The sequence below is a fragment of the Thamnophis sirtalis genome, unplaced genomic scaffold, assembly GCF_051295495.1.
Source record: "Thamnophis sirtalis isolate CommonGarterSnake01/CBP01778 unplaced genomic scaffold, rThaSir2_p1.2 scaffold_6, whole genome shotgun sequence".
Taxonomy (NCBI): domain Eukaryota; kingdom Metazoa; phylum Chordata; class Lepidosauria; order Squamata; family Natricidae; genus Thamnophis; species Thamnophis sirtalis.
The window spans coordinates 110,293,754-110,316,395 of NW_028261386.1; the positions used below are offsets into that span (position 1 = coordinate 110,293,754).

The 22,642-nt window shown below is 36.1% G+C and overlaps 1 protein-coding gene across 1 annotated transcript in view; it reads left to right on the forward strand.

The window, feature by feature from the left end:
* Positions 1-21,841, forward strand: part of ASCC3 (activating signal cointegrator 1 complex subunit 3) — a 223,966-nt gene extending 202,125 nt beyond the window's left edge. The window contains exons 38-42 of the mRNA XM_087718718.1: positions 13,529-13,680; positions 15,342-15,483; positions 19,788-19,997; positions 20,800-20,975; positions 21,065-21,841. Of these exons, the coding sequence (XP_087574844.1) occupies positions 13,529-13,680; positions 15,342-15,483; positions 19,788-19,997; positions 20,800-20,975; positions 21,065-21,212 (828 nt within the window). The 3' untranslated portion in view covers positions 21,213-21,841. The remainder of the gene's footprint in view (positions 1-13,528; positions 13,681-15,341; positions 15,484-19,787; positions 19,998-20,799; positions 20,976-21,064) is intronic.
* The last annotated feature ends 801 nt before the right edge of the window (positions 21,842-22,642 follow it).

Below are 22,642 nucleotides of genomic sequence, written 5' to 3' on the forward strand. Positions count from 1 at the left end.
TAGGTCTCTCTTGGCAGCAATAATAGCAACTAAACATTTTTGATGATATTTATCAGTCCTGGACATCAACTTGAAGGAACTTTAGCCTATCTTTCCTCACAGAACAATCTTGATTCAGGGATGCTGATAGGTTTCTGTTGTGACTCAGCAGATGTCTGCTGTGAGTCTTTTCGGGATACAAGATTCATTATGCAGCTGGGGCTTGTTAGGGGCAGGTTTGGAGATAAAAGGACGGATGCTGCCACGCCCTAGTCGCAGGAGTCAACGTTCCTTCGTGCGTTCCTTGATCCTTGATCGTGGTTTCTTTGATGTACACTTGGAAAAGTGATTTGACTTCTGTAACCCTGATTCGTAGAGACTTTGGAAGAAGTGCATTGCTTGTAAGAGTTTTGTTTTGTATTCTGTTATCTAGTCTGAGAGTTTATTTATGTTATTTTTGGGCTCGAAGCCAGTTTGAACTGAGAACTGATAAAGAAAGTTCCTTTTAAGTTTATTTGTCTTGCCGTTTGTTACAAGCCGTGAAGCGGGGACAGAACAGGTTTCCATGCATAAACTGTCCACTTCAGATACACAACATTTCTATAGGACTACTGCCAGGACTTTGATCTATTCCTTGTGTGGGGAACGGATAATGTTTTAGTTCATAAACTAAACTAAAACATGCTGGAGCCCATCTTCAAGGAACTTCTTTTTAGCACAGTGTGTGCTGTGTGTTCTGTGTAGAGAACTCTGCTAAAGAGAAGTTCCCTGAAGATGGGCTCCAGCACAAGTCCGAAAGCTCAGAAGACAAAACTTCTGGTCCTAGTGACCTACCCAGATTGAATCCTACAACATTATCCTGGGACACACATATTCACCTTCATTGCTGGCATGACAGTTATTAAAAAAACCTTCCTCTCCAGTATTCCAGTTCCAAGTGTCAGGATTCTGCAGTGTTTATGTTTCGTCTTTTACTAGCATAACAGTTACAAAGGAATATGCTGAGATATTACAGGAGTCCTTACTCGCCAACCACAATTGGAACAGATCTAAAAACAGGGTTGTAAAGTAAAACATCATATGACCGTGCCCAACTTACAGTGTCAGTTCTTGTACAATCATTAGCTAATCATGCTGTTGTTATTAAGCATGATATCACGTGACTGCAACTTGCAACTTCCTGCTGGCTTCCCCATTTATTTTGCTTTGTATGGAACTGGCTGTGGAGGTTACAAATGGTCCATAGTCACGTGACTATAGGATGCTGTGACCATTGTAAATGCATGCCAGTTGCTAAACACTTGTAATTATGTGACTGCAGGGATGCTTCAATGACCACAGTTTCAAGAACTGGTCATAAATCTCCTTTTTCAGTGTGGTCATATTGCTGGTCATTAAACAAGCAGCTGGTAAGCAAGGACTACCAACTACCTACATTTGATTCCTGATGGTTGGTGCTTGTGACACTCAATTGTATCTGGCCTTAGGGCACAATAAATTTGATTTGGTAACACGCATTTCATTTACATGAAGGAGTCAATCCATGTAGTTTTGAGAAATGCTACAGACTCTGTGGTTAAAGTTATCCAGGATAAACTTTATAGAACTTTTTAAAAATGTCCCCTATTGTCAGCACCTCCATTCACTTTATACAAAGCACTTTATATTTGATGAGGTTAATACTTGTTTTGAAAGGAAGATAAATATGAATATTTATCAGTATAGCATAAACATAACTGAGCATGCCTGTGTTGATTACAGCACTACATAAATGATAAAAGAAAAAAAATTAAGTCCCCATATAGTACTAGTTGAATCGTTTCCACCTGCCCTCAAATGGAGAATTCATTTCCAGTGTTTGTGATTTTGTTTTACATGTTTGTTTTTGAACACTCCAGATAGCCATAAGAACTGTTGCATGGTAATATATTTGCTGACAGTTTGATGATACGGTTCTCCTGAAGTACAATTACTCCTTCCTCCTAAACTCATGACAAACCTTTTTCCCAGTTGGTGCTGAAGGAAATGACTAATGCTTAACCCATTTGTGTGATCAATTCACTTAAGCAGCTACTGTGAAATGTTAATCACAACTTTAATTTGTACTGCATTAGCATTTTGATTAACTTGTAGGCTTGCTAGCATACTTGAAGCACTTTTACTCATAGTTACTGCTCGGAAATGACTTTTTGATTAATTAAGTTTGTTAGATAGCAGCTGAGCTTCCTGAATGCTAACCTTATGGGGCTAAAAGTTCAGCAGAAAGTTACTGTGAACAACTGTTGCCATTGAATAGAATTCTTGAAAATGTACTTTCGGTTCCAAGGTGTTTACCCAATATCGAATGTTGTGAGAAAATGGACCTTAACCCTCCAAAGAATGCCAATTTATCGGGATAAAATAATTGTAAAGTTTTGTTTGTACTTAAAAAAAATGAGCATGACTTTAGAAATTGATTTGAATTGGGCACCTTTTTAAACTTATAAAGTCATATTTTTGTTCTTTACAGAGTCATTTTTGGACAATTATATGATTTTTTGTAAAACATTTCATAAAATTAATTACCATCTTTAGAATGTGCGTAATTCAGTGAGCATTGCCACACACAAAATGAAAGATCTATAGAGCTGTTTCCTCCTTCAACCTTTATCCCTTCAGAATTCTGGAATTTGAAAGCTTTGTTTGCACTGGCCTTTACTGAGCAAACTGCAAATCAGTTCTGCATTATTGTAGCTTATCAGTCATAATTCAAAACTCTCATCCACCTTCATTTCAATGTGTTGAATTCAAAGTTAGTATACTCATGAACTCCCTGCTCTTTAGAACCGTCATGGCTTGTATGTTTTGATTCCAACCTTTACTTTAGAGGTTCTCTAACTTTCTCAGATCACAACATCATTAGTGTCTCAATTTTTTTCACAGTGTACCTGTATGCCAAAACTATAGCAATCTTGAGCTAGTAGTTTGTATGGTGACTACCACATTTTGAATACCGCTGTGTTTCACTCAAACTTTAAAATATCCCATGGTATCCCTGTGAGTTTGCTGTAGTGCCCTAGAATGCCATAACACTCAATTGTTAATTCATTCATAGTTGTATAAGCTTTCTCACAGCACCTTTCATATGTTCCTCCTTTTATAGAATCAGGATTTAGCTATAAAAAGAAAACTAAAAAAACTCATCCCTTCTCCTCTCATAGATTATCTCTGCTATCAAGGAAACAGTTATACAAGCTATAGTCTCCAGAATGCAAGATATTTGTAGCAAAATAAGGACCAGAACCTGGACTTTAGCTATTGAGCCAAATGACAGTCATGACTTCAGTCATTTATTACACCCATTTTGGATTTGCTCAGAGATGTGGTACTTTTATACTGTCCTCTTTGCTTAGCATGTCCAACATCTCCTTCTCTTGTCCTTCTCCTTCCATCAAAAAGTCCATGCAGTGGTAGCTGGTTAGAGTATCTCACCAAATGTGTAACTTTCACATGTCCTTCCTTGATGTTCTCAACACTGACCTGATCTTAGAGCTGGAAGCTCATCTCTAATCTTTTTGCATCTAAAATACATAGATCGTACTAGAGAGTTTGGGGTATATCAATGTTTGAATGTAAGTTCACTGTCTTTAACAGTTCGGAAACAATTTGAGGTTTTTTTAGGCTTTCTTCAGTACAAATGGTATCAAGTAATGCTATGAATGCAAATAAAAACCATACAAGTGGAACAAGGCCCATCCTACTTTTATATCTTACACTGTAGATATGACACTAGTGATCTTGCATTCTATATTATTCCTATCAATATGCTTGAAAATGACAGCATCCTCGTTGATCATGAGCCACTCAAGATCAGTATTTTTTCATCTCAGGTCAATCCCAAAGTTTATGTAGAAAAGTCAGAATAAATACCTAGTCTCTAAGGTTGCACCTTTCTGTTTTCTTGGAAGAAGTTACTTCCATATTCTCTTCCAGTGATCTCTTTCTGATCAGAATCTTGAAAATATTATAGGATTTTGACCAATTGAATTCTAGTTTTGACAACTAAATTTTCCTATGCTGCCTCTTGGTCACTATCTTCTGAATTATCCTGATAGTTCAATAAGCAGGAGCTCAAACCTCAATTTTTGATTCACACCATCTTACAGTTTGGAGGATTTTTTTCCATCTCATTCAAAATCAAGACAGAAGAGGTCCTCTGGGTTTCTCAGAAACTATCCCTGATGGCTTCCTATTCTCTAAGTAGAAAATCTTTTGGAAATTTTTACCATAATGAAAATTGTTGCAGAAATTACTTTGAATAATCCAGTTCATCATATTTTGGCATTCCTTTTACACTTGGGGCTGTCTCCCATAAGAGTACAGCTTGTAGCCATCTTTTCTTTTTCTCTTTCAGGATTGTATCCCCTTTTTTCTAATTAACTGGAAAAGCACTTCATGAAAAGCCTTACTTGCCTGTATCTGCCAGTGATTCCATTAGTCCATGCCTAGAATCTATCTTTCATTCTCTTCATGTTGATGGTAAAACCTTTTGAGTCAATGGCTATCATTCCTTTTCATCAATTGTCCTGTAGGATGGCATTTTGAGTCACAGTAATGTTGGCTTAAAGAGGAGTTAGTAATGTTCCTTTTGTAATTCTCCCTTCACTATTTTTTAATAGAAATAAAATAGTACTTCATCCAAATACCTCTTTTATTCCAGAATTGATGTCTATGTCTGGGTCAAGACATTATATTGTTTGTTTATTTGTATCCCACCTTTATTATTTCTACAAAGAACCCAACACACATATTCAACACACCTTCCTCCTCCTATTACCATTGTTTTGTAGGTACCATTGTACCTTTCTCAATTTAGTTGAGAAATTACTTCATGCTTATGATGTCCAGGGATGCGATGGCTCAGTGGCTAAGACGCTGAGCTTGTTGATCAGAAAGATCAGCAGTTTGACAGTTCAAATCCCTAGCATCACATAACGGAATGAGCTCCCGTTACTTGTCCCAGCTTCTGCCACACTAGCAGTTTGAAAGCACATAAAAATTGCAAGTAGAAAAATAGGGACCACTTTGGTGGGAAGGTAACAGTGTTCTGTGTGCCTTTAGCATTTAGTCATGCCAGCCATATGACCATGGAGATATCTTCGGACAGCACTGGCTCTTTGGCTTTGAATCTGAGATGAGCACCACCACCTAGAGTTGGGAATGACTAGGACATATATGCAAGGGCAATCTTTACCTTAACCTTTTACATGATGTCCAAATATCACTTTTCTGCTATAGCTTCATCTCAAAGGGTCCAGTACCTATTTTTGTTCTTCCAATATCTATCTAAAGGATTGGGTTTCTCTCCCCAATAGTTGACTAAATAGAAATCGCAGCAATCAAGTTTTATTATGAAATTTCAGGGCAACAGAATTTTCTTTACATCTATGCACATTCTTGAAGAGGGTAACATTTGCAGTTTTTCTTCGTGTAAACCCTCTATTGAGTTATTGCAGACACGTGAAGTCTCTTTTCACTTAAAACTACAATTGGACTTCCTCTCTCAGTAACAATTTTTGGAATAGAAATTCTTTCCCGGTTATCTTAGGACTGAAGATGCATCTTCAGATAATTAGCTGACTGCGTCATAGAGATTATGATGAATTATAGAGATTATGATGCAAAACCAATTCATCTGCGAATTCACACAGCCTTCCCTCTCCATGTGCATGAAATCATGTAGCCTTAGGTTCCTTATGTATTCTGCTATGTTATTTTCAGAGAGTCATGGGTTTACTATGAGCTGTTATGCTTAATAGGTCTGCAGGTCTTGGTTCCTGATCAAAATTCTGTAACTAACAAAAGATTTGGGATGGGCCCTGCAGCAACGCATAATTTCTGTGCAACTTCATAGATGATCACTCAAAGCACTTTAACTACAGACAGGAACTAGGCCCTATGACAAATAATGTGTATTTTCAAAATATATCCATTTATGTAATAAACTTAACTTGGTATACTTCCTTAATTAAATTTTATATAGCTTCCTACTGAAAGAATCAATGGAAGACAATTCTCTTGTGGAAAACTATATTTCATTCTTTGTTCCTATGCTTTCAAAAATATGCAGGAATAAGTATTTCCTGAATGTATCATCCGTGTCATCTGAAGCTGCTAGTGCGTTTTAAAGGTTAGGTTGAACTTTCTTAAACCATCTTCCATAACAAAAATAAAAGTGCAGTAGGAAAGTTCATTTCATTTTCCTAAACTGTGCCGCTTTTCACCCAAAATGAATTTAAAAGCTTTATCAAAACTTAAAATAAATTCTGATTAAAATTCAGGATATGAATTTCTTTGACTTACTTAATCCACTCTGAAAATAGTAAAAACTAAGAATTAGCAGCAAGTATTAAAAGAATTGAGCCTTTTCTATGCCAAAGAAAAATTCTGCTTTTACAAATGGAATGCTTATATTGTGCTTGCTCCAGAGTTTATTATTACTATTAAAAATGTGGCATAACTGATGTTGGCTTTCATACACATAAGAGTTTTTCCCAAGAACCTAGGATGTCATAAGGCATTAGCATAGTATATGTGTGAATGCAGGAAGTGTGGCCTTTTGTCATTGTAATGGTTGGACACTCCCTCAGCCAGATGTTTAGACTGGATTTGACATCTTTATCCACTGTGAAGTCCTTCGCAAGGACCTGGGATAGGCAGATATTCTTGTTTCAAGGTGTCACGAAATGTAAGCTGTTCTAAGTAAAGCTGTCTTTTGCATTGACGGGTGGTGATTTTGTCAATGCCAATGGTGTTCAAGTGATGCTTCAGATGTTTTGGGATTGCACCCAAGGCAACTATTACTATTGGTGCTACTTTTGCTTTCTTTTGCCACAGTCATTCTACTTCTACTTGCAGGCCTTTCTATTTTGGTATTTTCTCCAGTTCTTTCCCTTCTATTCTGCTTTCTCCAGATACTGCATGTCCACTATCTAGGATTTTTTTTTGTCTTAGTTATTGACAGTTGTTAAATCTGCGGTATTATGTGGCAGATGTTTGTTTGAATTCTAAAGTCCCAGAGCACTTTAGCTGCCTCATTTTCTATTACTTTATCTATATTGTGGTTCTACCACTTCTTGCTTACAAGCAAATAATAATTCTTGCAGCTATTCCAATGTACCATTGCTACTTTGTCATGCCATTGTTTGTAGTCAGTCTGTGCAAGTAGATAACTAGGTGGTCCAATGTTTCTTCAGCTTCTTTACAGTGACAGAATTTGCTGTCTGTGCCTATCTTCTCAATCCTGGCTTTGTATGCATTTATTGTTATTATTAAAATTAGGTGGCTATCCCTTTCACCATGCTGATTTGGGATGACTAACAGTTGGCATTGATGTTACCAACACACACAAAGTGACTGCCTCTGCTTTTTTTAATCAATACAAAAATACCGTTTGGACCACCATCACGAAGTCTTGGTTTAGTTTTGGTTCATTTGGTTCATTTCTCTCATTTTTCTGCACTATGATCTCTCTGCCATATATTCCAAATTAGTAGTAGTATTGAATAACAGATCAATAGCACTATTGAATAACAGATCAATGGCACTATTGAACAACAAATAAACAATATTGAAGAATAAATACTCTTATGTATTGTTTTGCGTTTATTGTCTTGTACCCTCCCTTCCCTATTTTATGTAAGCCGCCCTGAGTCCCTTCAGGGAAAAGGGCGGCCTATAAATATTAATAAAATCACTAAAAATCACTAAATTCAACTAGAACTCATGTTTCTTGAAGTGTTTGCCACATGAGTGTTTGCCTCACTTTGAAGGGTTTTATTGCTTTTCTTCATTTTTGTGGTTGGATAATGGTTTGTACAGTAGATTCTGCTGTGTAAGAGCCACTGTTTTGTTCATCTAATTTTATAAAATGTAAATTAAACATGGAAACTATAGAACAAAAGGAAAGAAAGCAAAGGGAACATTTTATTAAGAGAGTGAATACTCCTTGCCCAGAATCATAATGAATGGGATTTTTTTAACACATAAACACTATTTAACCCTGTTATCATGATCACTGCTTAATCAGAATTAGTAATTCCAAAACAAAGATCTTAGATGACTTGCTTCTGGAATACAGTGCAAATGAAAATTATTCAATTCACCCCATTGAGTATTCGTTGCAATTTCCATTTCTGTTGAAGTGTCAAGTATTTGTACATTTGGCACTTAGTTAATGAGTGAAAAATAAGAGTAGATTTCAAAGCAACAAATGGAAGAACCCAGCCATTTGTGTAAAAGTGTCTCTCTCCTGGATTACACCACAGGATAAAGATGCAAAGAATAAATATGATGGGTGGGAAAGCATAAAAGAGGATTTATTTTATTCAGTTTTAGGCACAGTGTGGCACATACACTAATATCTTTGCTGTTCTTGATTCAATATGAATAATCTGCTGTCAGTTTCTTGATAACTTAGTGGAATGCAGAATTGCTTACTCAACTTCCTATTTCTTCCTCTCTAAATCTGCTTCATTGACACAATACGTAATTGCAGTACTAAATGAGCTACATTCCTCATCACATGCTACACATTTTTTTATCATTAAATGTATCTGTAGATTTCTACATAGGTAATAAATGGGATAATAGCTAACAACAGCAGTAAAAATTGAAAGGAACATAAAAGGGAAAGTGTAGTTTAGGGGAAGGAAAAAAAAATAGAAGACATAGTCTATTAGAAGTATGGCTAGAATGTTGTTTTCAAAACATGTAGAATATCTGTTGGACAGTCTGTAAGCCAGAATACCCTGAAATACAAGTCAAGACTATTGGGTTTTTGGGAGTTGAAAGTGCTACCCGGTTTGAGTGATTTTTTTGGGAATTGTGATCAGAAAACAGAATTATATACCAAATGACCCTCAATCTATATTGGATTTGGTGATATTTAGCAAGAGAGGAACTATTGATAAAGTTGTCCTGGAGATTCTGAATTCCTTTGAACTGCTTTGTTTGAAGGTGTCAGCACCAGAAGTGTTGGTGGCTTGCAGAGAGGGTATGAGATTGGTTGCAATCTCTGAAAGGGCTTGGTATTTTGGGTGGCAGAGGCAGCAGTAAACAATAGCCTTTGCAGCAGGGGAGTCTTCCTATGGTGCTGAGCGTCTTCTGATGTGGAAATGGTATGATTGAAAGAGGAAATGAGGCAAACATGGAGGCTAACAACAAGGCTAAAGGCTAATCCATATAGAGTGTCACTACCGTCTATTTTGTTTGCCTTAGAGCGTAAAATGGCATACATGAAGCTAGAATTAATAACAAACTGTCAGGTGAGAAACTGCTGTGTCATTATTGCAACAGGTATCCCCCCTACTATTCAACATCTACATGAAACCGCTGGGAGAGATCATCCGCAGGCACGGGATTAGATACCATCAATATGCGGACGATACTCAATTGTATCTGTCCGCCCCGTGCCAACTCAATGAAGCGGTAGATGTGATGAGCCGGGGTCTTGGGGCCGTTATGGACTGGATGAGGATTAACAAGCTTGTGCTCAACCCAGAAAAGACCGAGTGGCTGTTGTGTTTTCCTCCCAAAGACTTGACTAATATTCCATCACTCAGGCTGGGGGGTCAAAATTTACACCCCTCAGAGAGGGCTCGCAACTTGGGAGTCCTCCTGGATCCGCAGCTGTCATTTGACCACCATCTAACAGCTGTGACCAGGGGGGCATTCGCCCAGGTCCGCCTGGTGCGCCAGTTGCGACCCTACCTGAATCGGGAGGCTCTCACAACAGTCACTCGGGCCCTTGTGATCTCCAGGCTGGAATACTGCAATGTGCTCTACATGGGGCTGCCCTTGAAGAGCATCCGGCGACTTCAGCTAGTGCAGAACGCAGCCGCGCGAGTGATCGCGGGTGCACCTCGATTCACCCGCATAACACCTATCCTCCGCGAGCTGCGCTGGCTACCTGTCAATCTCCGGATGCGCTTCAAGGTGCTATTAATCACCCATAAAGCCCTACATGGCAGTGGATCTGGATATTTGAGAGACCGCCTTCTGCCAATTACATCCCTGCGACCAATAAGATCCCATAGACTAGGCCTCCTCCGTATTCCATCGGCCAGCCAGTGTCGGCTGGCAACCACAAGGAGGAGGGCCTTCTCAGCAGTAGCCCCGGCCCTTTGGAACGAGCTCCCTGTGGAGATTCGTACCCTCTCCACCGTCCAAGCCTTCCGCATAGCCTTGAAGAACTGGCTCGCCCGTCAGGCCTGGGGATAAGGATAGTTACCCCTCCCGAATGATGAATGTATGTTGCCTACCATTTTATTATATGTCTCTATTTTGATGTTTGTATCCCCCCCTTCCCAGTTTTATGTGAGCCGCCCTGAGTCCCCTCAGGGAAAAGGGCGGCCTACAAATTCTAATAAAACCAAAACCAAACCAAACAGAAATTTGGTTAAAGCATTCTGTCCCGGATAGGTCTGTTAGCTTGGGTGGACTTTCAACATTTCAGCTTATTTTCTTTTGAGAGAGGGCATCAGAATTTTTTTAAGGTATCCAGTGTGTTCACAGGAAAAGATGAAAATAAAGGTTATCTTATATCATATCATCTCACCTCATCCTACCCTACCCTATCTTATCTATATGGCAGCTGGGTGTATTTCTGAACTGTTGGATAACTGCATAACAGAACGGGCTTCTAGGAAAGAATGTACATGTAAAACTCAATCGTGTCTAAGCAGGGAATTCATCCCACATGAGCCCGTGATCCACCTGTGGCAGTAGAAAACCTGTTCCATATATATCTGATCCAAAGATGTCAGTATTGTTGTAGAGAGAGGAAGTCATCTTGCAGTATACAACTATAAAGGCCCAAAGCCTGCAGTGAGTCTGTGGCATCTCAGTATGTACTCAGTTATCTTTTCAGTTCACATACCTCTTTGTTGAGGAATTCAAAAATGACTGTCCCCAACCAGGGAACCCCCTTTGCTGTGCATAGAGTGCAACTCATATTCAAGTGGAGAATAGAGAAATTGGATTGTTGCTCTAGGTTTCAGGGGGACAGGAGGGTATCACATCATCATTTAATAAAATACATTTTTTTTCTTTTTATGACATGCTTTACATTTAAAGGAAATGTTTTAAAACTGTGTTGAAGATAGACAAACAGGTACCATAGATATATCTCAACATTTTGAAAATTTTTCCCTCGATCCAAATGAAAAGGATAAGCTATCATTTTTAAACCAAGCCTCTCCCACATAACTGAAACCAGCTTTGTGTACTTTTTTAAACTCTACATTTCTCCAGGATCAGTGTAATTTAATTGAAATAGTGCTGCATGTGTAAACAGCTCCTTTGTTTAAAGAAGATTCCACTGTTTAGTTTGCCTTAAGTAAATGCAGCCTTTTGTTTGTCTGTAAAACATTTGATTAAATGTACGGGCTAATATAGACCGCTAACATTCCTCTAGTGGGCTTATATGAGAAGTTTGAAATACATTCTAGCATCAAACTGCAGAGTAAATGCCCCTTTTAAGAACTGAAAAACAAACCACAACCCTAGATTCTCATATAATTAAAAAAACATTAACTTTCCAGCATTCTTGGTGTTCTTATAGTTTTGCAATAATATTTTAGTGGTCACCTTTCCAATCTTGGAAATTTTAGTAAGGTCCATCCTTTGCTGTTAAAATAGGAATGAGGTGGAATTTGTTGACCTGCATATTTTTAGTAGCATTTGTCAAAATTCATCTGTCATAAACATAAAAGATAATTCTTGAGGGGGAGGGATAATAATTGCAGGAAGCAAAAGAAAAGAAAAGCAGGTGTCTATCTTTACTGGGAAGGTCAATGTGTGTGTTTTTTTAATAGTCACAGGACTTTCCAAGAGAGACCAAATGCATACTGTTGGTGGGTGTATTCCAGAACGTGAGGTCTCCTTTGAAATAATTAATGCCAACTTGTGCATGTTACATTTAATTATATACGTTCTCTTTTTTGTCTTCATGTAAAGCACTCAGGGCAGCTTTAAAAATGATCAACAGAAACAATTAAAACACAAGAACACACATAACTGAAATTATCCTCTGCTTATTTACAAGAAAGGAGGACTGATGGAAGGAATTGTCAGGTGCCATGCAATTAATGACTTCAGAATCTTTGATGAATGATGAAGATAAAGTTGCAAGTTGCCATCTGCTAATTTATGCCATAACTACCAGGGAGCTATAGCTAAATCGATTCTTTGTATAGAATTTGAGATTATAAGGATGGAATGATAACAGAGATAAACATATCACAGCAGAGATTCTAGAACCTAAGAATAGATGATCATCATATATTGGCAGTGTATACAAAATAATCTCCCAGAAAGTTCACAAATGTCCAATTCCTATTAGTTAATATTACTCTACAACAAAGGATCTCCATAATGCTAATTCTGCTGTCTCTAATTTGCACTCAAATGAATTTAATTTATTTGTATAAAATGACAAGTGTGTATAGAAGCTACTTTCTCACTGATTTTGTTATATTTCTCTTATAACCAAGATATAATGTGAAATCACATTATTTCTATTTTTAAAAAGTAAAATATGCACCTATCTTTTGAAATGGTATAAAAGATTCATCATAAACTTCGACCTAATTCAAATGCTATCAATAAATGGAGTATTCCTGGATTACAATACAGCCCCTAGCTAGGACTGGTAAGGTGTTTATATCTCATTCCAGTGTAGTTCTTCAGTCCTGGGGATCAAAGATGTTAGAATGGAAAATAACTCCTAGTAGCCCATCTTAATTCAAATTTTCCAAAAGTGTAAAGTGTCAATGAAGCCAGAGTGCTGGTACTTACATTTGAACCAAGACATAATCTCTTGTTATGTACATTAAATAATAATTAAGTTTTTAGTGTTGTATGCACTAAATCGTTCTTGGGGAAGCTGTTAGCAGGTACAGTTTTACAGCTCCAAATCCTGAAATGGTATAAAAATTTGATTTTGTAACTTGATATAGGAGAGGAAAAGAATAGCAAGTTTACCATCAAATATACAAATTTTGTGTTTTGTAAATAAATATAAAGAACCTTATGCAAAAAAAAGCTTCCATGTATAGCTTTCTTCCACAAAGTAAATATGACAGTCAAATTGTAAAAATTGGACAGTAAGCCATGGGTGAAGCCAGAAGTGATGTTCCTTGAATAAATTATAGCAATATAGTAAATAAGCTTTTGAGTTTGTTTCAAGTTGGAATAAAAAAAGGCCTTATATTGTGACAAGATAGGCAGAGTGAAAAAACAATGGCTTTTCATATAAAGGAAATTAGCCATTACAAATGTTTGCTGCTTTTGCCATTTATTTATTTACCTGGTCATTATTTAGATTTATATGACCTCCTTTGCTGTTACATATGACATACTTTATTTCTATCCATAGAGATTTTGATGTGTTCAACATCATATCACCACTCATAATAATAGACAAATATGCATCCATAATCGTAAAAGGTATTTTAAAATAACTTTTCATTTATTTGTATAATTAATATAGTTTTTCTTCTTGATTTAGGCAATGCTGGATGTTGCGGCAAATGAGGGATGGTTGGTGACAGTACTAAATCTTACCAATTTGGTACAGATGCTGGTTCAGGGACGATGGATCCATGACTCCTCTTTGCTTACTTTACCTAACATAGAATATCACCATCTTCATCTTTTCAGGTATACAGTTAATTATTTATAAAACTGATCTTTTAATGCAGGACAATATAGTGCTGCTGTCTGTCCACTCTCTTCTTGTTGAAACTTGTGATGTAACATTAAGATTATTCATATCTCAGTCACTCACATACTTTGGAGATTTTGTCTTCTACTGGGTTCTTACCCCTTTCATAAAATTAGAATCTTTCAATAAAGCTGAATAATCAGAGAATGAAGAGAGACCAAAGGAAATGCCCCTTCATTTAATCATACTGGTTTTGTTCTCAAAGATATATCAAATGTAGCAATGTCTTCCAAATTAGACATTTTAAAAGAAATTAATCAAACTGAAGGAGAATAAAGCTATTAGTGAATAGCAACCCTAACAGCTACACATTACCTGATGTGGACACATATTAGTAATGTCAATGAATAGGAGTGGCTAGAGAATGAGACCAAGAATTGATTCTTGTACTCAACAACCTGCATATTGGCTTCCTATATAATGTTTTCTTGTTGCCAGATGTGACTCAGACCGTTGAACTAGATAAGCCCATGTTACGGTTCACTTCTCATGAGCTACCTTCATATTTGTATAAACAAACTTCAATTTACATAATGGATCTTCTTGGATTCATTTTGAAATGTCCAATATAGCAAATTTAGAAATATATGCTTATCAAGGTTAAGGGAATTAGAAGTAGAGAAAGACAACGTATGAGATAGATAGACAAGGCTGGGCATATCATTGGAGTGTCCTTGGAAAAGTTTTGGTTTGTCATCAACAACAGGTTAAGATGATGACCATGAAGTTTCCAGGAATCACGTTTGATTCAGTGGCACTTAATTATAAGAGAAAGTGAAGACCCTTTAAGATTGATTTCTATTCTAATGCAAACAGCCATCATTGGAACAAACTTTGATTTCCATACAATTTGCTATTCAGCATTAAACCAAATGTTGCTAGTCTTCTGATGATTACATAAGCCTATGAAATGCAAAACTTTCCATCTTTGTGCCTACAATAATCCTGCTGCAGTTATCATATACAAAAATAAAGTTTTAAAAGTAAGATGTAAAGTTATCATTATACTTATAAATGGAGTACAATTTCTACCTCTGTGAACATTTGAAGCCACTTCTTTTTGTTTTCTAGTCTTCTTTTACTTTTTACTTTTCTTGCATTTTCAGTTTTCTGTCCAATTTCCTTTTAGTTTTCTCCTTCTTACTGTATATTTTTCTTTCTTATAAAAATTGTAGTAAAATCATACAAAACTACATAAGCCTATGAAAGAAATCACTATGTCATTAATTTTAAAGTGTAATTTAAACTAGTAATGTTAATCTACGTGATACTTTTAATCCATGCGGTTTAAAACAACAGGCAAGTGGTTTAATAATCTGCAATCTTGAGCTATGGTACAATTGTCAGTGTGGTACTTTTAGACATAGAACAGGCTCCATGCCAGCTTTAGAGGCAGTCTGTCATTTTAACTTTATTAAATCCAAAAAGTATTTTTGTGAAAGGCTGCTAAGACACCCTGTACTTTAAATAGCTTTTACATTTTTTTTCTTTCAAAATGTCTTTACAACTTCATGTTCTTATCTTTGACTTTTTTTTTAAGAAGGGGATGTTCCCTGAACTGAAAATCTCAATGATCATACATTTTCTATTTTATTAGGAAATGGAGCCAAGGGAAAAGAAAAGGTGCTTATCAAGGACCTATTGAATGTCTTCCTGAACTGATGGCTGCCTGTGATGGAAAAGAGGATATTTTTGCTTCCATTGTGGATTGTGATTTGACTTCCACACACATTACGCAGGTAACAATTGTCTATCTATCCCACTTAATATTACTAAAGAAATAAAGCTGCATGGTATAAATGCAATGACTGATAATCTTTCTTAGAACTGCATAGAAGATTTGTAGTAGCTCAGTTCAGTCTGTTCTACAGCATAACTTTCCTCCTGCCTATCCATTCTTTCTCCCTCCAAACTCTGCATTGCTAGAGCTCAAACTTACTGGTCAAAGTCAGACATAATTGCTTTGGACCAAAAGTTCACATACACTCACCTGTAGGTGGGTATCTATTTGTGTGTGTGCCGTACTGTGTAATTGCTGTAATATCAAAGAGGTCGTTGAGTTGTTTATGCTAATCCAGTACAGTATCCTCACTGGGATGCAAGTTTTTTTATTTATAGACCCATTATCTGACCAACTATTTCATTTTATGCATTAAAAAATGAAATGCCCTCTATCTTAAAAAACATATTTATTGTAATTTATTGCTTTTTCACAGTTCCTGCCATTTCCCAATATATAGTTCATCATTTTAAAAGGATTAGAAATAGGATACAATATTTATGCTCATCATCAAAGAATCTTTATTTATAATAGATCTTGGGTTCCCTGACATTTTAGAGCCACAAAGATACACTATAGGGTGGCTAGTGTATTCTGCTATTCACTTAGTCCACAATTATCAGTACACATATATGGCTCATCACAAAAAACGAGTTTCATATTGCCATATAATTATACCTGCCTATATAGTGTGTAAACTATATTTTGCATGCCTTGATTGCTTTTTATACACCAGAAATTCTTGGAAAGTAAGATGATACAGTAGTCTTGCTGGAAAATTTCTTTAGGTAATCAAACTAATATTCTCCCTTTAACTTCTGAGAAAATGAAACTTATAGAAACATAACACCACACATATTGATCATAACAATGAAAAAATATTAAAAATAAAAACAAAAAAATTATTACCACAGATATCAAATGGAATATATGTTGACTTCAGTCCAAGTTATAGATGTGTTGAAAAATTAGAATATTGTTATAATTAGTTCAGGGAAAACTCAGAAGTAAACTAACTTAATTTATTTGCATAAATTGCCGTTCTGTTATCTTTAAAACCAAATGCAAATTGTCTCCATCTGATACGATGATGGTTATTTGGCTCAAAAGTGCTTCAATTTGCGTAGCAATCTGGTGTCGTCTCTGCAGTAAGACGATCTCAGGTAACATACAAATCCTGAATTATTCCAGAAATTAGTATGTTTAAAGCATCAATTTAAGTGCTAATTGCAGTAGTAATGAGAAAAAGCAGTACTACTGTGAGATTTGCATCTACTTCCCCATCAGTATGCCCGGAACAGCGGCTGACTGGCAGAGGATTTGGCTGCTAATTAAATAATAGTATGCATGGTAGTGTTCGCGTCTGATTCAATAGATGAAGATTAATCCTCAGATAAATATGTTTGGCTGGTATTGAAATGTCTTAGCAGTTTCTTCAAAAATAGCTTTTGTGTATGGGGCGCATCCATCTCATTCATGTGTCTTTTTAATATGTCAATAACATAAACTGCTTACACCACACATCTAGATGCATGTAACTGTAAATAAAAATACATTCTGCTACAACATAAAAGAAACCAGTCAAATATCTTGGCAAGGGAAATGAGCACTGAGGAAACCTTTTATTATACTTTGCTCTTAAATCTTACCACTCTGCTACATGTGTATACCTGTCACATACTTTTAAAAGGGAACCTATGGTAGAAATACGTTGCTGGGATTAATTAGGCTTAAGTTTTCATCTACTACTTTCTAAACCTACCACAAATCCGATGAAATAAAAATCTGTAGAAAATGTAAATCACTTTGTTGATTAGGAATATAATCAAGTCTTCCAATAAAGGCCACATCCACTAGCAACAGAGTCCAAAGGGATAGACTTCTCTCTTGTGCTGCCTGCCATTGTATACAGACAAGCGGTATGATGAAAACTGGCCTCCTTTAAATCATGGGTGTCAAACCACATCACGTTACCGTCACGTGACCTTTTGTGACGTTTTTCCCATTTGCAGGGCTTGGGTGGGTGTGGCTTGCGTTTGACGCATTCGACCCGTGGACCGCCAGTTTGACACCTCTGCTGTAGATGTTGGATTTGAGAATGAGTGTTCCACATACATTCACATGTATTTACACACTTTTCATTCCCTGACCAGATCTGTATATTACGAAAACAAAAAACAGGCTTGCCACCAAAAAGACATGGTCCACTGCATCACTCAGCAGGGAGAAAGACATGGAAAAATTTAGTGAGTTAAGGTGTTGCACTGGCACTGGAGGGATCTAGGTTCAGGACTGTTCTTAGCCTTGGAAGCTCTATGAAGAAAAGTTGGAGGAGGAAGTGCTGTGCACACCACTTTGAAGTCCTGAAAAGGGTAGATGAGGTAGAAACTATGAATAAGGTTTGCATTAGATATACTGGAATTCTGTCATAATGGCTTTATAGGTGTCTGTAATAAACTTGTCTGAGATTCTGGTTCCTTGAATTGATTGTATTGCATTGCATTAGCAGCCAAGGGAAACCCAACACTACGGTTTTTCAGAATATTTGAAAGAAAGGAATTTTTCCCAGATTTTGATAACAAAATATTAATTTTTATATTATAATTTGGAGACTCATTTCATTGTTGAAAGAGACCATTTTTACTTTTTTGTTGCTACTTAAATTTCACACCAAGCATTGAATGATGAATTCCTAATTGGGGGGGGGCGGAATAAACAGCTAAAAAGTGGGTATATGTATGTGCTACACTAAGTAAGAATGTTCATGTTGTAACAGTATATTCATTTTGCATTCTTCAACTATTCTCTGAAAACCAAATCAACATTAAAGGAAATTGAGCAGCTAAAAAACAGACATTTTAACAAAATCTGTTTTGTTATACGTTGTGCAGAGATAATTGGATCCTCTAAGGAATCTATATTTAGGGAAGTTGACTCATCAAACATAGCCAGTGTTAGAGGTAGTTTTAAGGTTAGGATGGCAATTGGGACTGGGATTGCCATCCCTAAGTGATGCAATAATAAAGTTTGTGTGTGACTGCATTGCTCAGAAATGTAGCCTGTAGACCTGTAGACTGCATTGCTCAGTCAGTGTAGCCTGTAGACCAGACACGTTGTTCAACAGGAAAAAGTGGGAGTCTCAGGCAAGGAGTACTGAGGCATTGGGTACTACGGGCAGGCCTGGGAAGAGTAGACAAGTAGATGAAGGCCATAGGTAGGCGCTAGGAGATATAGCTGGGCAAGGGCCACAGGCTGAGGATCATGGACAGGGGGGACATGGGGTGTAAGAGCTTTGGTAGATCTTTTACTCTGTAATGGGGCTTCTCAGGAGAAAATTCAGCACAGCAACTTTAAAAAGTGACTTGTAACCTTCCCTGCCATCTTTCCCATTGACTTATGGGTTGCCAGTAAGGAAGATTGCAAATGATGATCACATGTTGGGGGCTCATTGTGATGTTATAATCATGAGCCATTGTATCTGAACACCTGGATTGTGACAGCAAGGACACTGAAGCAGCTGGAATTTCACAGACCAATTGTAACAGTCATATGACCCCTGAATGAGGGGTCATAGGTTGGGGATTACCTGTACTAGTTCTTAGCCTTTATTCAGTTTGTAGCATAGCTTCATCTGATTGAACACATAAACAATTGTTGGAATATCTAATCTGGAAGAGTATAACAAAATATTGCCCATGAAACATTGATATTTTTAAGAACATTTAGTATTAAAGATTCATTTCAAAAAAGCCCAGAAACTTGGAAGCATGGATAACTTAGAATTTAGATTTGAAATAATTATGTCAAATGATCCTCTTAATTCTGTATTTGCCTTATCATTAACCAGTATTTCATTCATGGATTGTGTTGGGGAGAGTTAATTTAGAATTATAAATAGAATTCAGTAATTGAAAACATACTACTTACCTTACTAAATAGGTTACTCTTGAGTAGTTCCATGCTTACTTGGATAGAAGTAGCCAAAGCATAGAATATTGATTATAATTATTTGAGTTGTTTTGTTAAAGAACTACTGACTTTTGTGGAAATGTAAGGAAAACTTACTTATATGTGATTCTCCCAAGGAAGCATTTCTAAATTATCTGCATTCCATTGCCTGTGCTTCTTTCTATGTAACTTTCGTGATCTATCAAGCTAGATCTTTGGGGGGAAAGCCTGTGTAGGCTTAATTTAATATATTTTAATAAAGTTAGAATAACTGGAAATGTTTGTTTATCTTCTTGCTCTTTGTTCTTTTCACAGGCTTGGCATTACTTGTCCCACTTGCCAGTTATAGAGATTAGTATGATTATTAAAGGTTGCTGGGATGACACAGTCCATGAACAAAAGGAAATGATTGTTCCAATGTTGTCAATGAACATTCGGGATGATAAAAAATGGATGAAATTGCATGCAGATCAAGAATATGTTCTCCAGATTAAGTTGCATAGATTGCGTATTGGTTTCACCAAGGTAAGGTATCCTAGGGTATCGTTTAATGCCCATTTTTATTTTTTTCCAATGTATTGTATATTTTAGAGTCATTATAATAGATTTAGAGCAAATCAGTTTTATATGATTAATATTTTGCTGTTATATGGCTGATGTTTTTTCTATTAACAACTTTATTATCAATTGTTCAAAAGGTGGTGGCTAGATAATTGAGTCCTATTTTACTCCATCTGGTTCCATTCTTTCATACTGTTTTGAAAAAATAGTGTCAAAACTGTAGTGAATAAATAAGTATGTGGATCACTTTATGTATTTTTTAAAATAAGGTTATTACAGTGTTTAAAAAGAAACAGAGAAAACAATATACCAAAGCAAATTAAGACAGTAATACATACACACCCAATAAATTAATTAGTTATTAAGTTAGAATATCACAACAAACAAAAGGGAAAAAATAAACCTCTAAAAATAATATAAATTGACATAAAACAACTAAACATATTACATATTTATTTAATAACAATAAATCTAATTATGCATATAAATTATATATTTTTCTGAAATACCATGAAATCTATGCCGATGGTTACACTATAATTTTATGAGAAAAAAATAGCTTTTTTCAAAAATTGACCAGACAATATTTCTTGAATTCAGTCTTTAATAACTGAAGTAACAGTAGTTTCCTAGCCTCAGTATCGTTTGTCTGTTTCTGGTATCAAAGATAGCCAGTGTTCCTGAAGAACAGACATTTCTGCATTTTACATTTTAATATGGAGAATAGATTTGTGTAATGACAGTCTTAAATTATATTTTCTTTCAGGGCAAGCAAGACACCAAAGCAATTGCACCTCGATTCCCTAAAGTCAAGGATGAGGGATGGTTTGTGATCCTAGGAGAAGTGGACAAAAAAGAGCTGGTGGCTCTGAAAAGAGTGGGCTATGTCAGAAATCAGAATGTGATCTCAGTTGCTTTTTATACCCCAGAAATACCTGGAAGGTAAGATGATGTAGCTTGGTTTTTTAAATTATTATTTTGAAAGAAGATTGATTTGGAAATGAAAACCAATGTCCTTTCCTCTCTTCCAGATATATCTATACATTGTATCTCATGAGTGACAGTTACCTTGGAATTGACCAACAGTATGACATTTGTCTGAACATCTTACCAGCTAGCACCTCAGCACAGGTCAACACTGAATTCTCTGATACTTTTAATGACTTGGACTTGAAATAATATGCCATATGGACTTTCCTTCTCTAGCATTTTCACTCGGGGAATAGGGAAGACTGTTTGCCTTAGTGCAATCAGCATCCAGCTTCAACACCAGAAAATTGAAAATGACTGCTGTATTGATTCTGATGACAGAGTTAGCCTCAGTGGCCTTTTTGACCTGATAAACCAGTTGCATTTTTAAACATTAGTTTTGTAGCCTTGTAAAAGCGGGTCGGTTTTTCTATTGATATAAATGCCACCATTCCTTCCAGACAGATTGGTATTTGTCAGGAATAGACATTTTAATTGGCAAGAACTAATTTTTCCATTACTTGATAGGAAGTCGTGCTTGCAACCGCTTCTCAAGATCCAAAAATACAATTTGTATAGATATAAAGGAGCTACCTGTGCAACTGAAGAAGCCACTAGAGTAACTATTGCTGCAAAAGAGATGAATTGATAACATCACAAGACAGTTTCAACGGTGTGGACATGGCCAGTGGATTTCACTCACAACCATTTGGTACATCTGCTAGGATATATTGCAAGATTTTTTAATTGAAGACAAACCCTTGTGACAAATTTGTCATTTCACAATTTTCTATGTGAAATATGTATGACATAGAAATAAAGTTCAGCACTTAAGAACATTGTGTGTTTGCAGAATCACTGGAACTTCAAGAATTTCACTAGTCAGTGTATATCTTATCAGCTCTGATTTTCCAGCAGTGTAAGTTGATATGGGGAAACATAAAAAAAAAAATCAAGTATATCTTATTAAGCATTTAAAGGGTTTCTGGCTCACCTTTCAAAACACATGGCATCAAAAGCTTATTTTTGCAAAAGAAATAAAGTACTTTAAAAACATTTAAAAAGAAATGTCCACTTCAAAGTGATTAATTAAATCTTACAATAAATGCAAAATGTTCAGAGAATAAATTGCAATGCAATTTCTGCAATATGCACAAGTTGGAACACATTGGTATGTGGAATTCTATATACAGGGCTTGGAATACTTGTCTAAGAAATATTTTTAGAGGGAAATAATTTATTGTTAGAACAAAGTAAGCCTTCAGTAGTGGTAAAGATTTTCGTAATAAAAACTGCTTATTTTACTTTAGTGAATTTTTGAGAGGCCTGAATAAAAGCCAAATGCAGTAGTTCAGACTTTCTTCCTAATTATCACCTAATTAGTAGCAGTGGCAAGGACCTGATTTTTATATTAAAGTAAAATGCATAGCATAGTACATAACATTAAGTTTTTAACAGAAGATTCCTCATTCTTTCCTGTGTTACTGCATATCCTTTGACATTACTTTTATAGTAATCAGAAAATAAATATTTTGTTCCAAGTTTCCAGTTGTAAGGAACCGAATTATTCAAAACAATATGTAGCACAAAAACCTCATGTTATATTATTTTGTTTTAGGCTCAGAATATTCAAAAGTGGT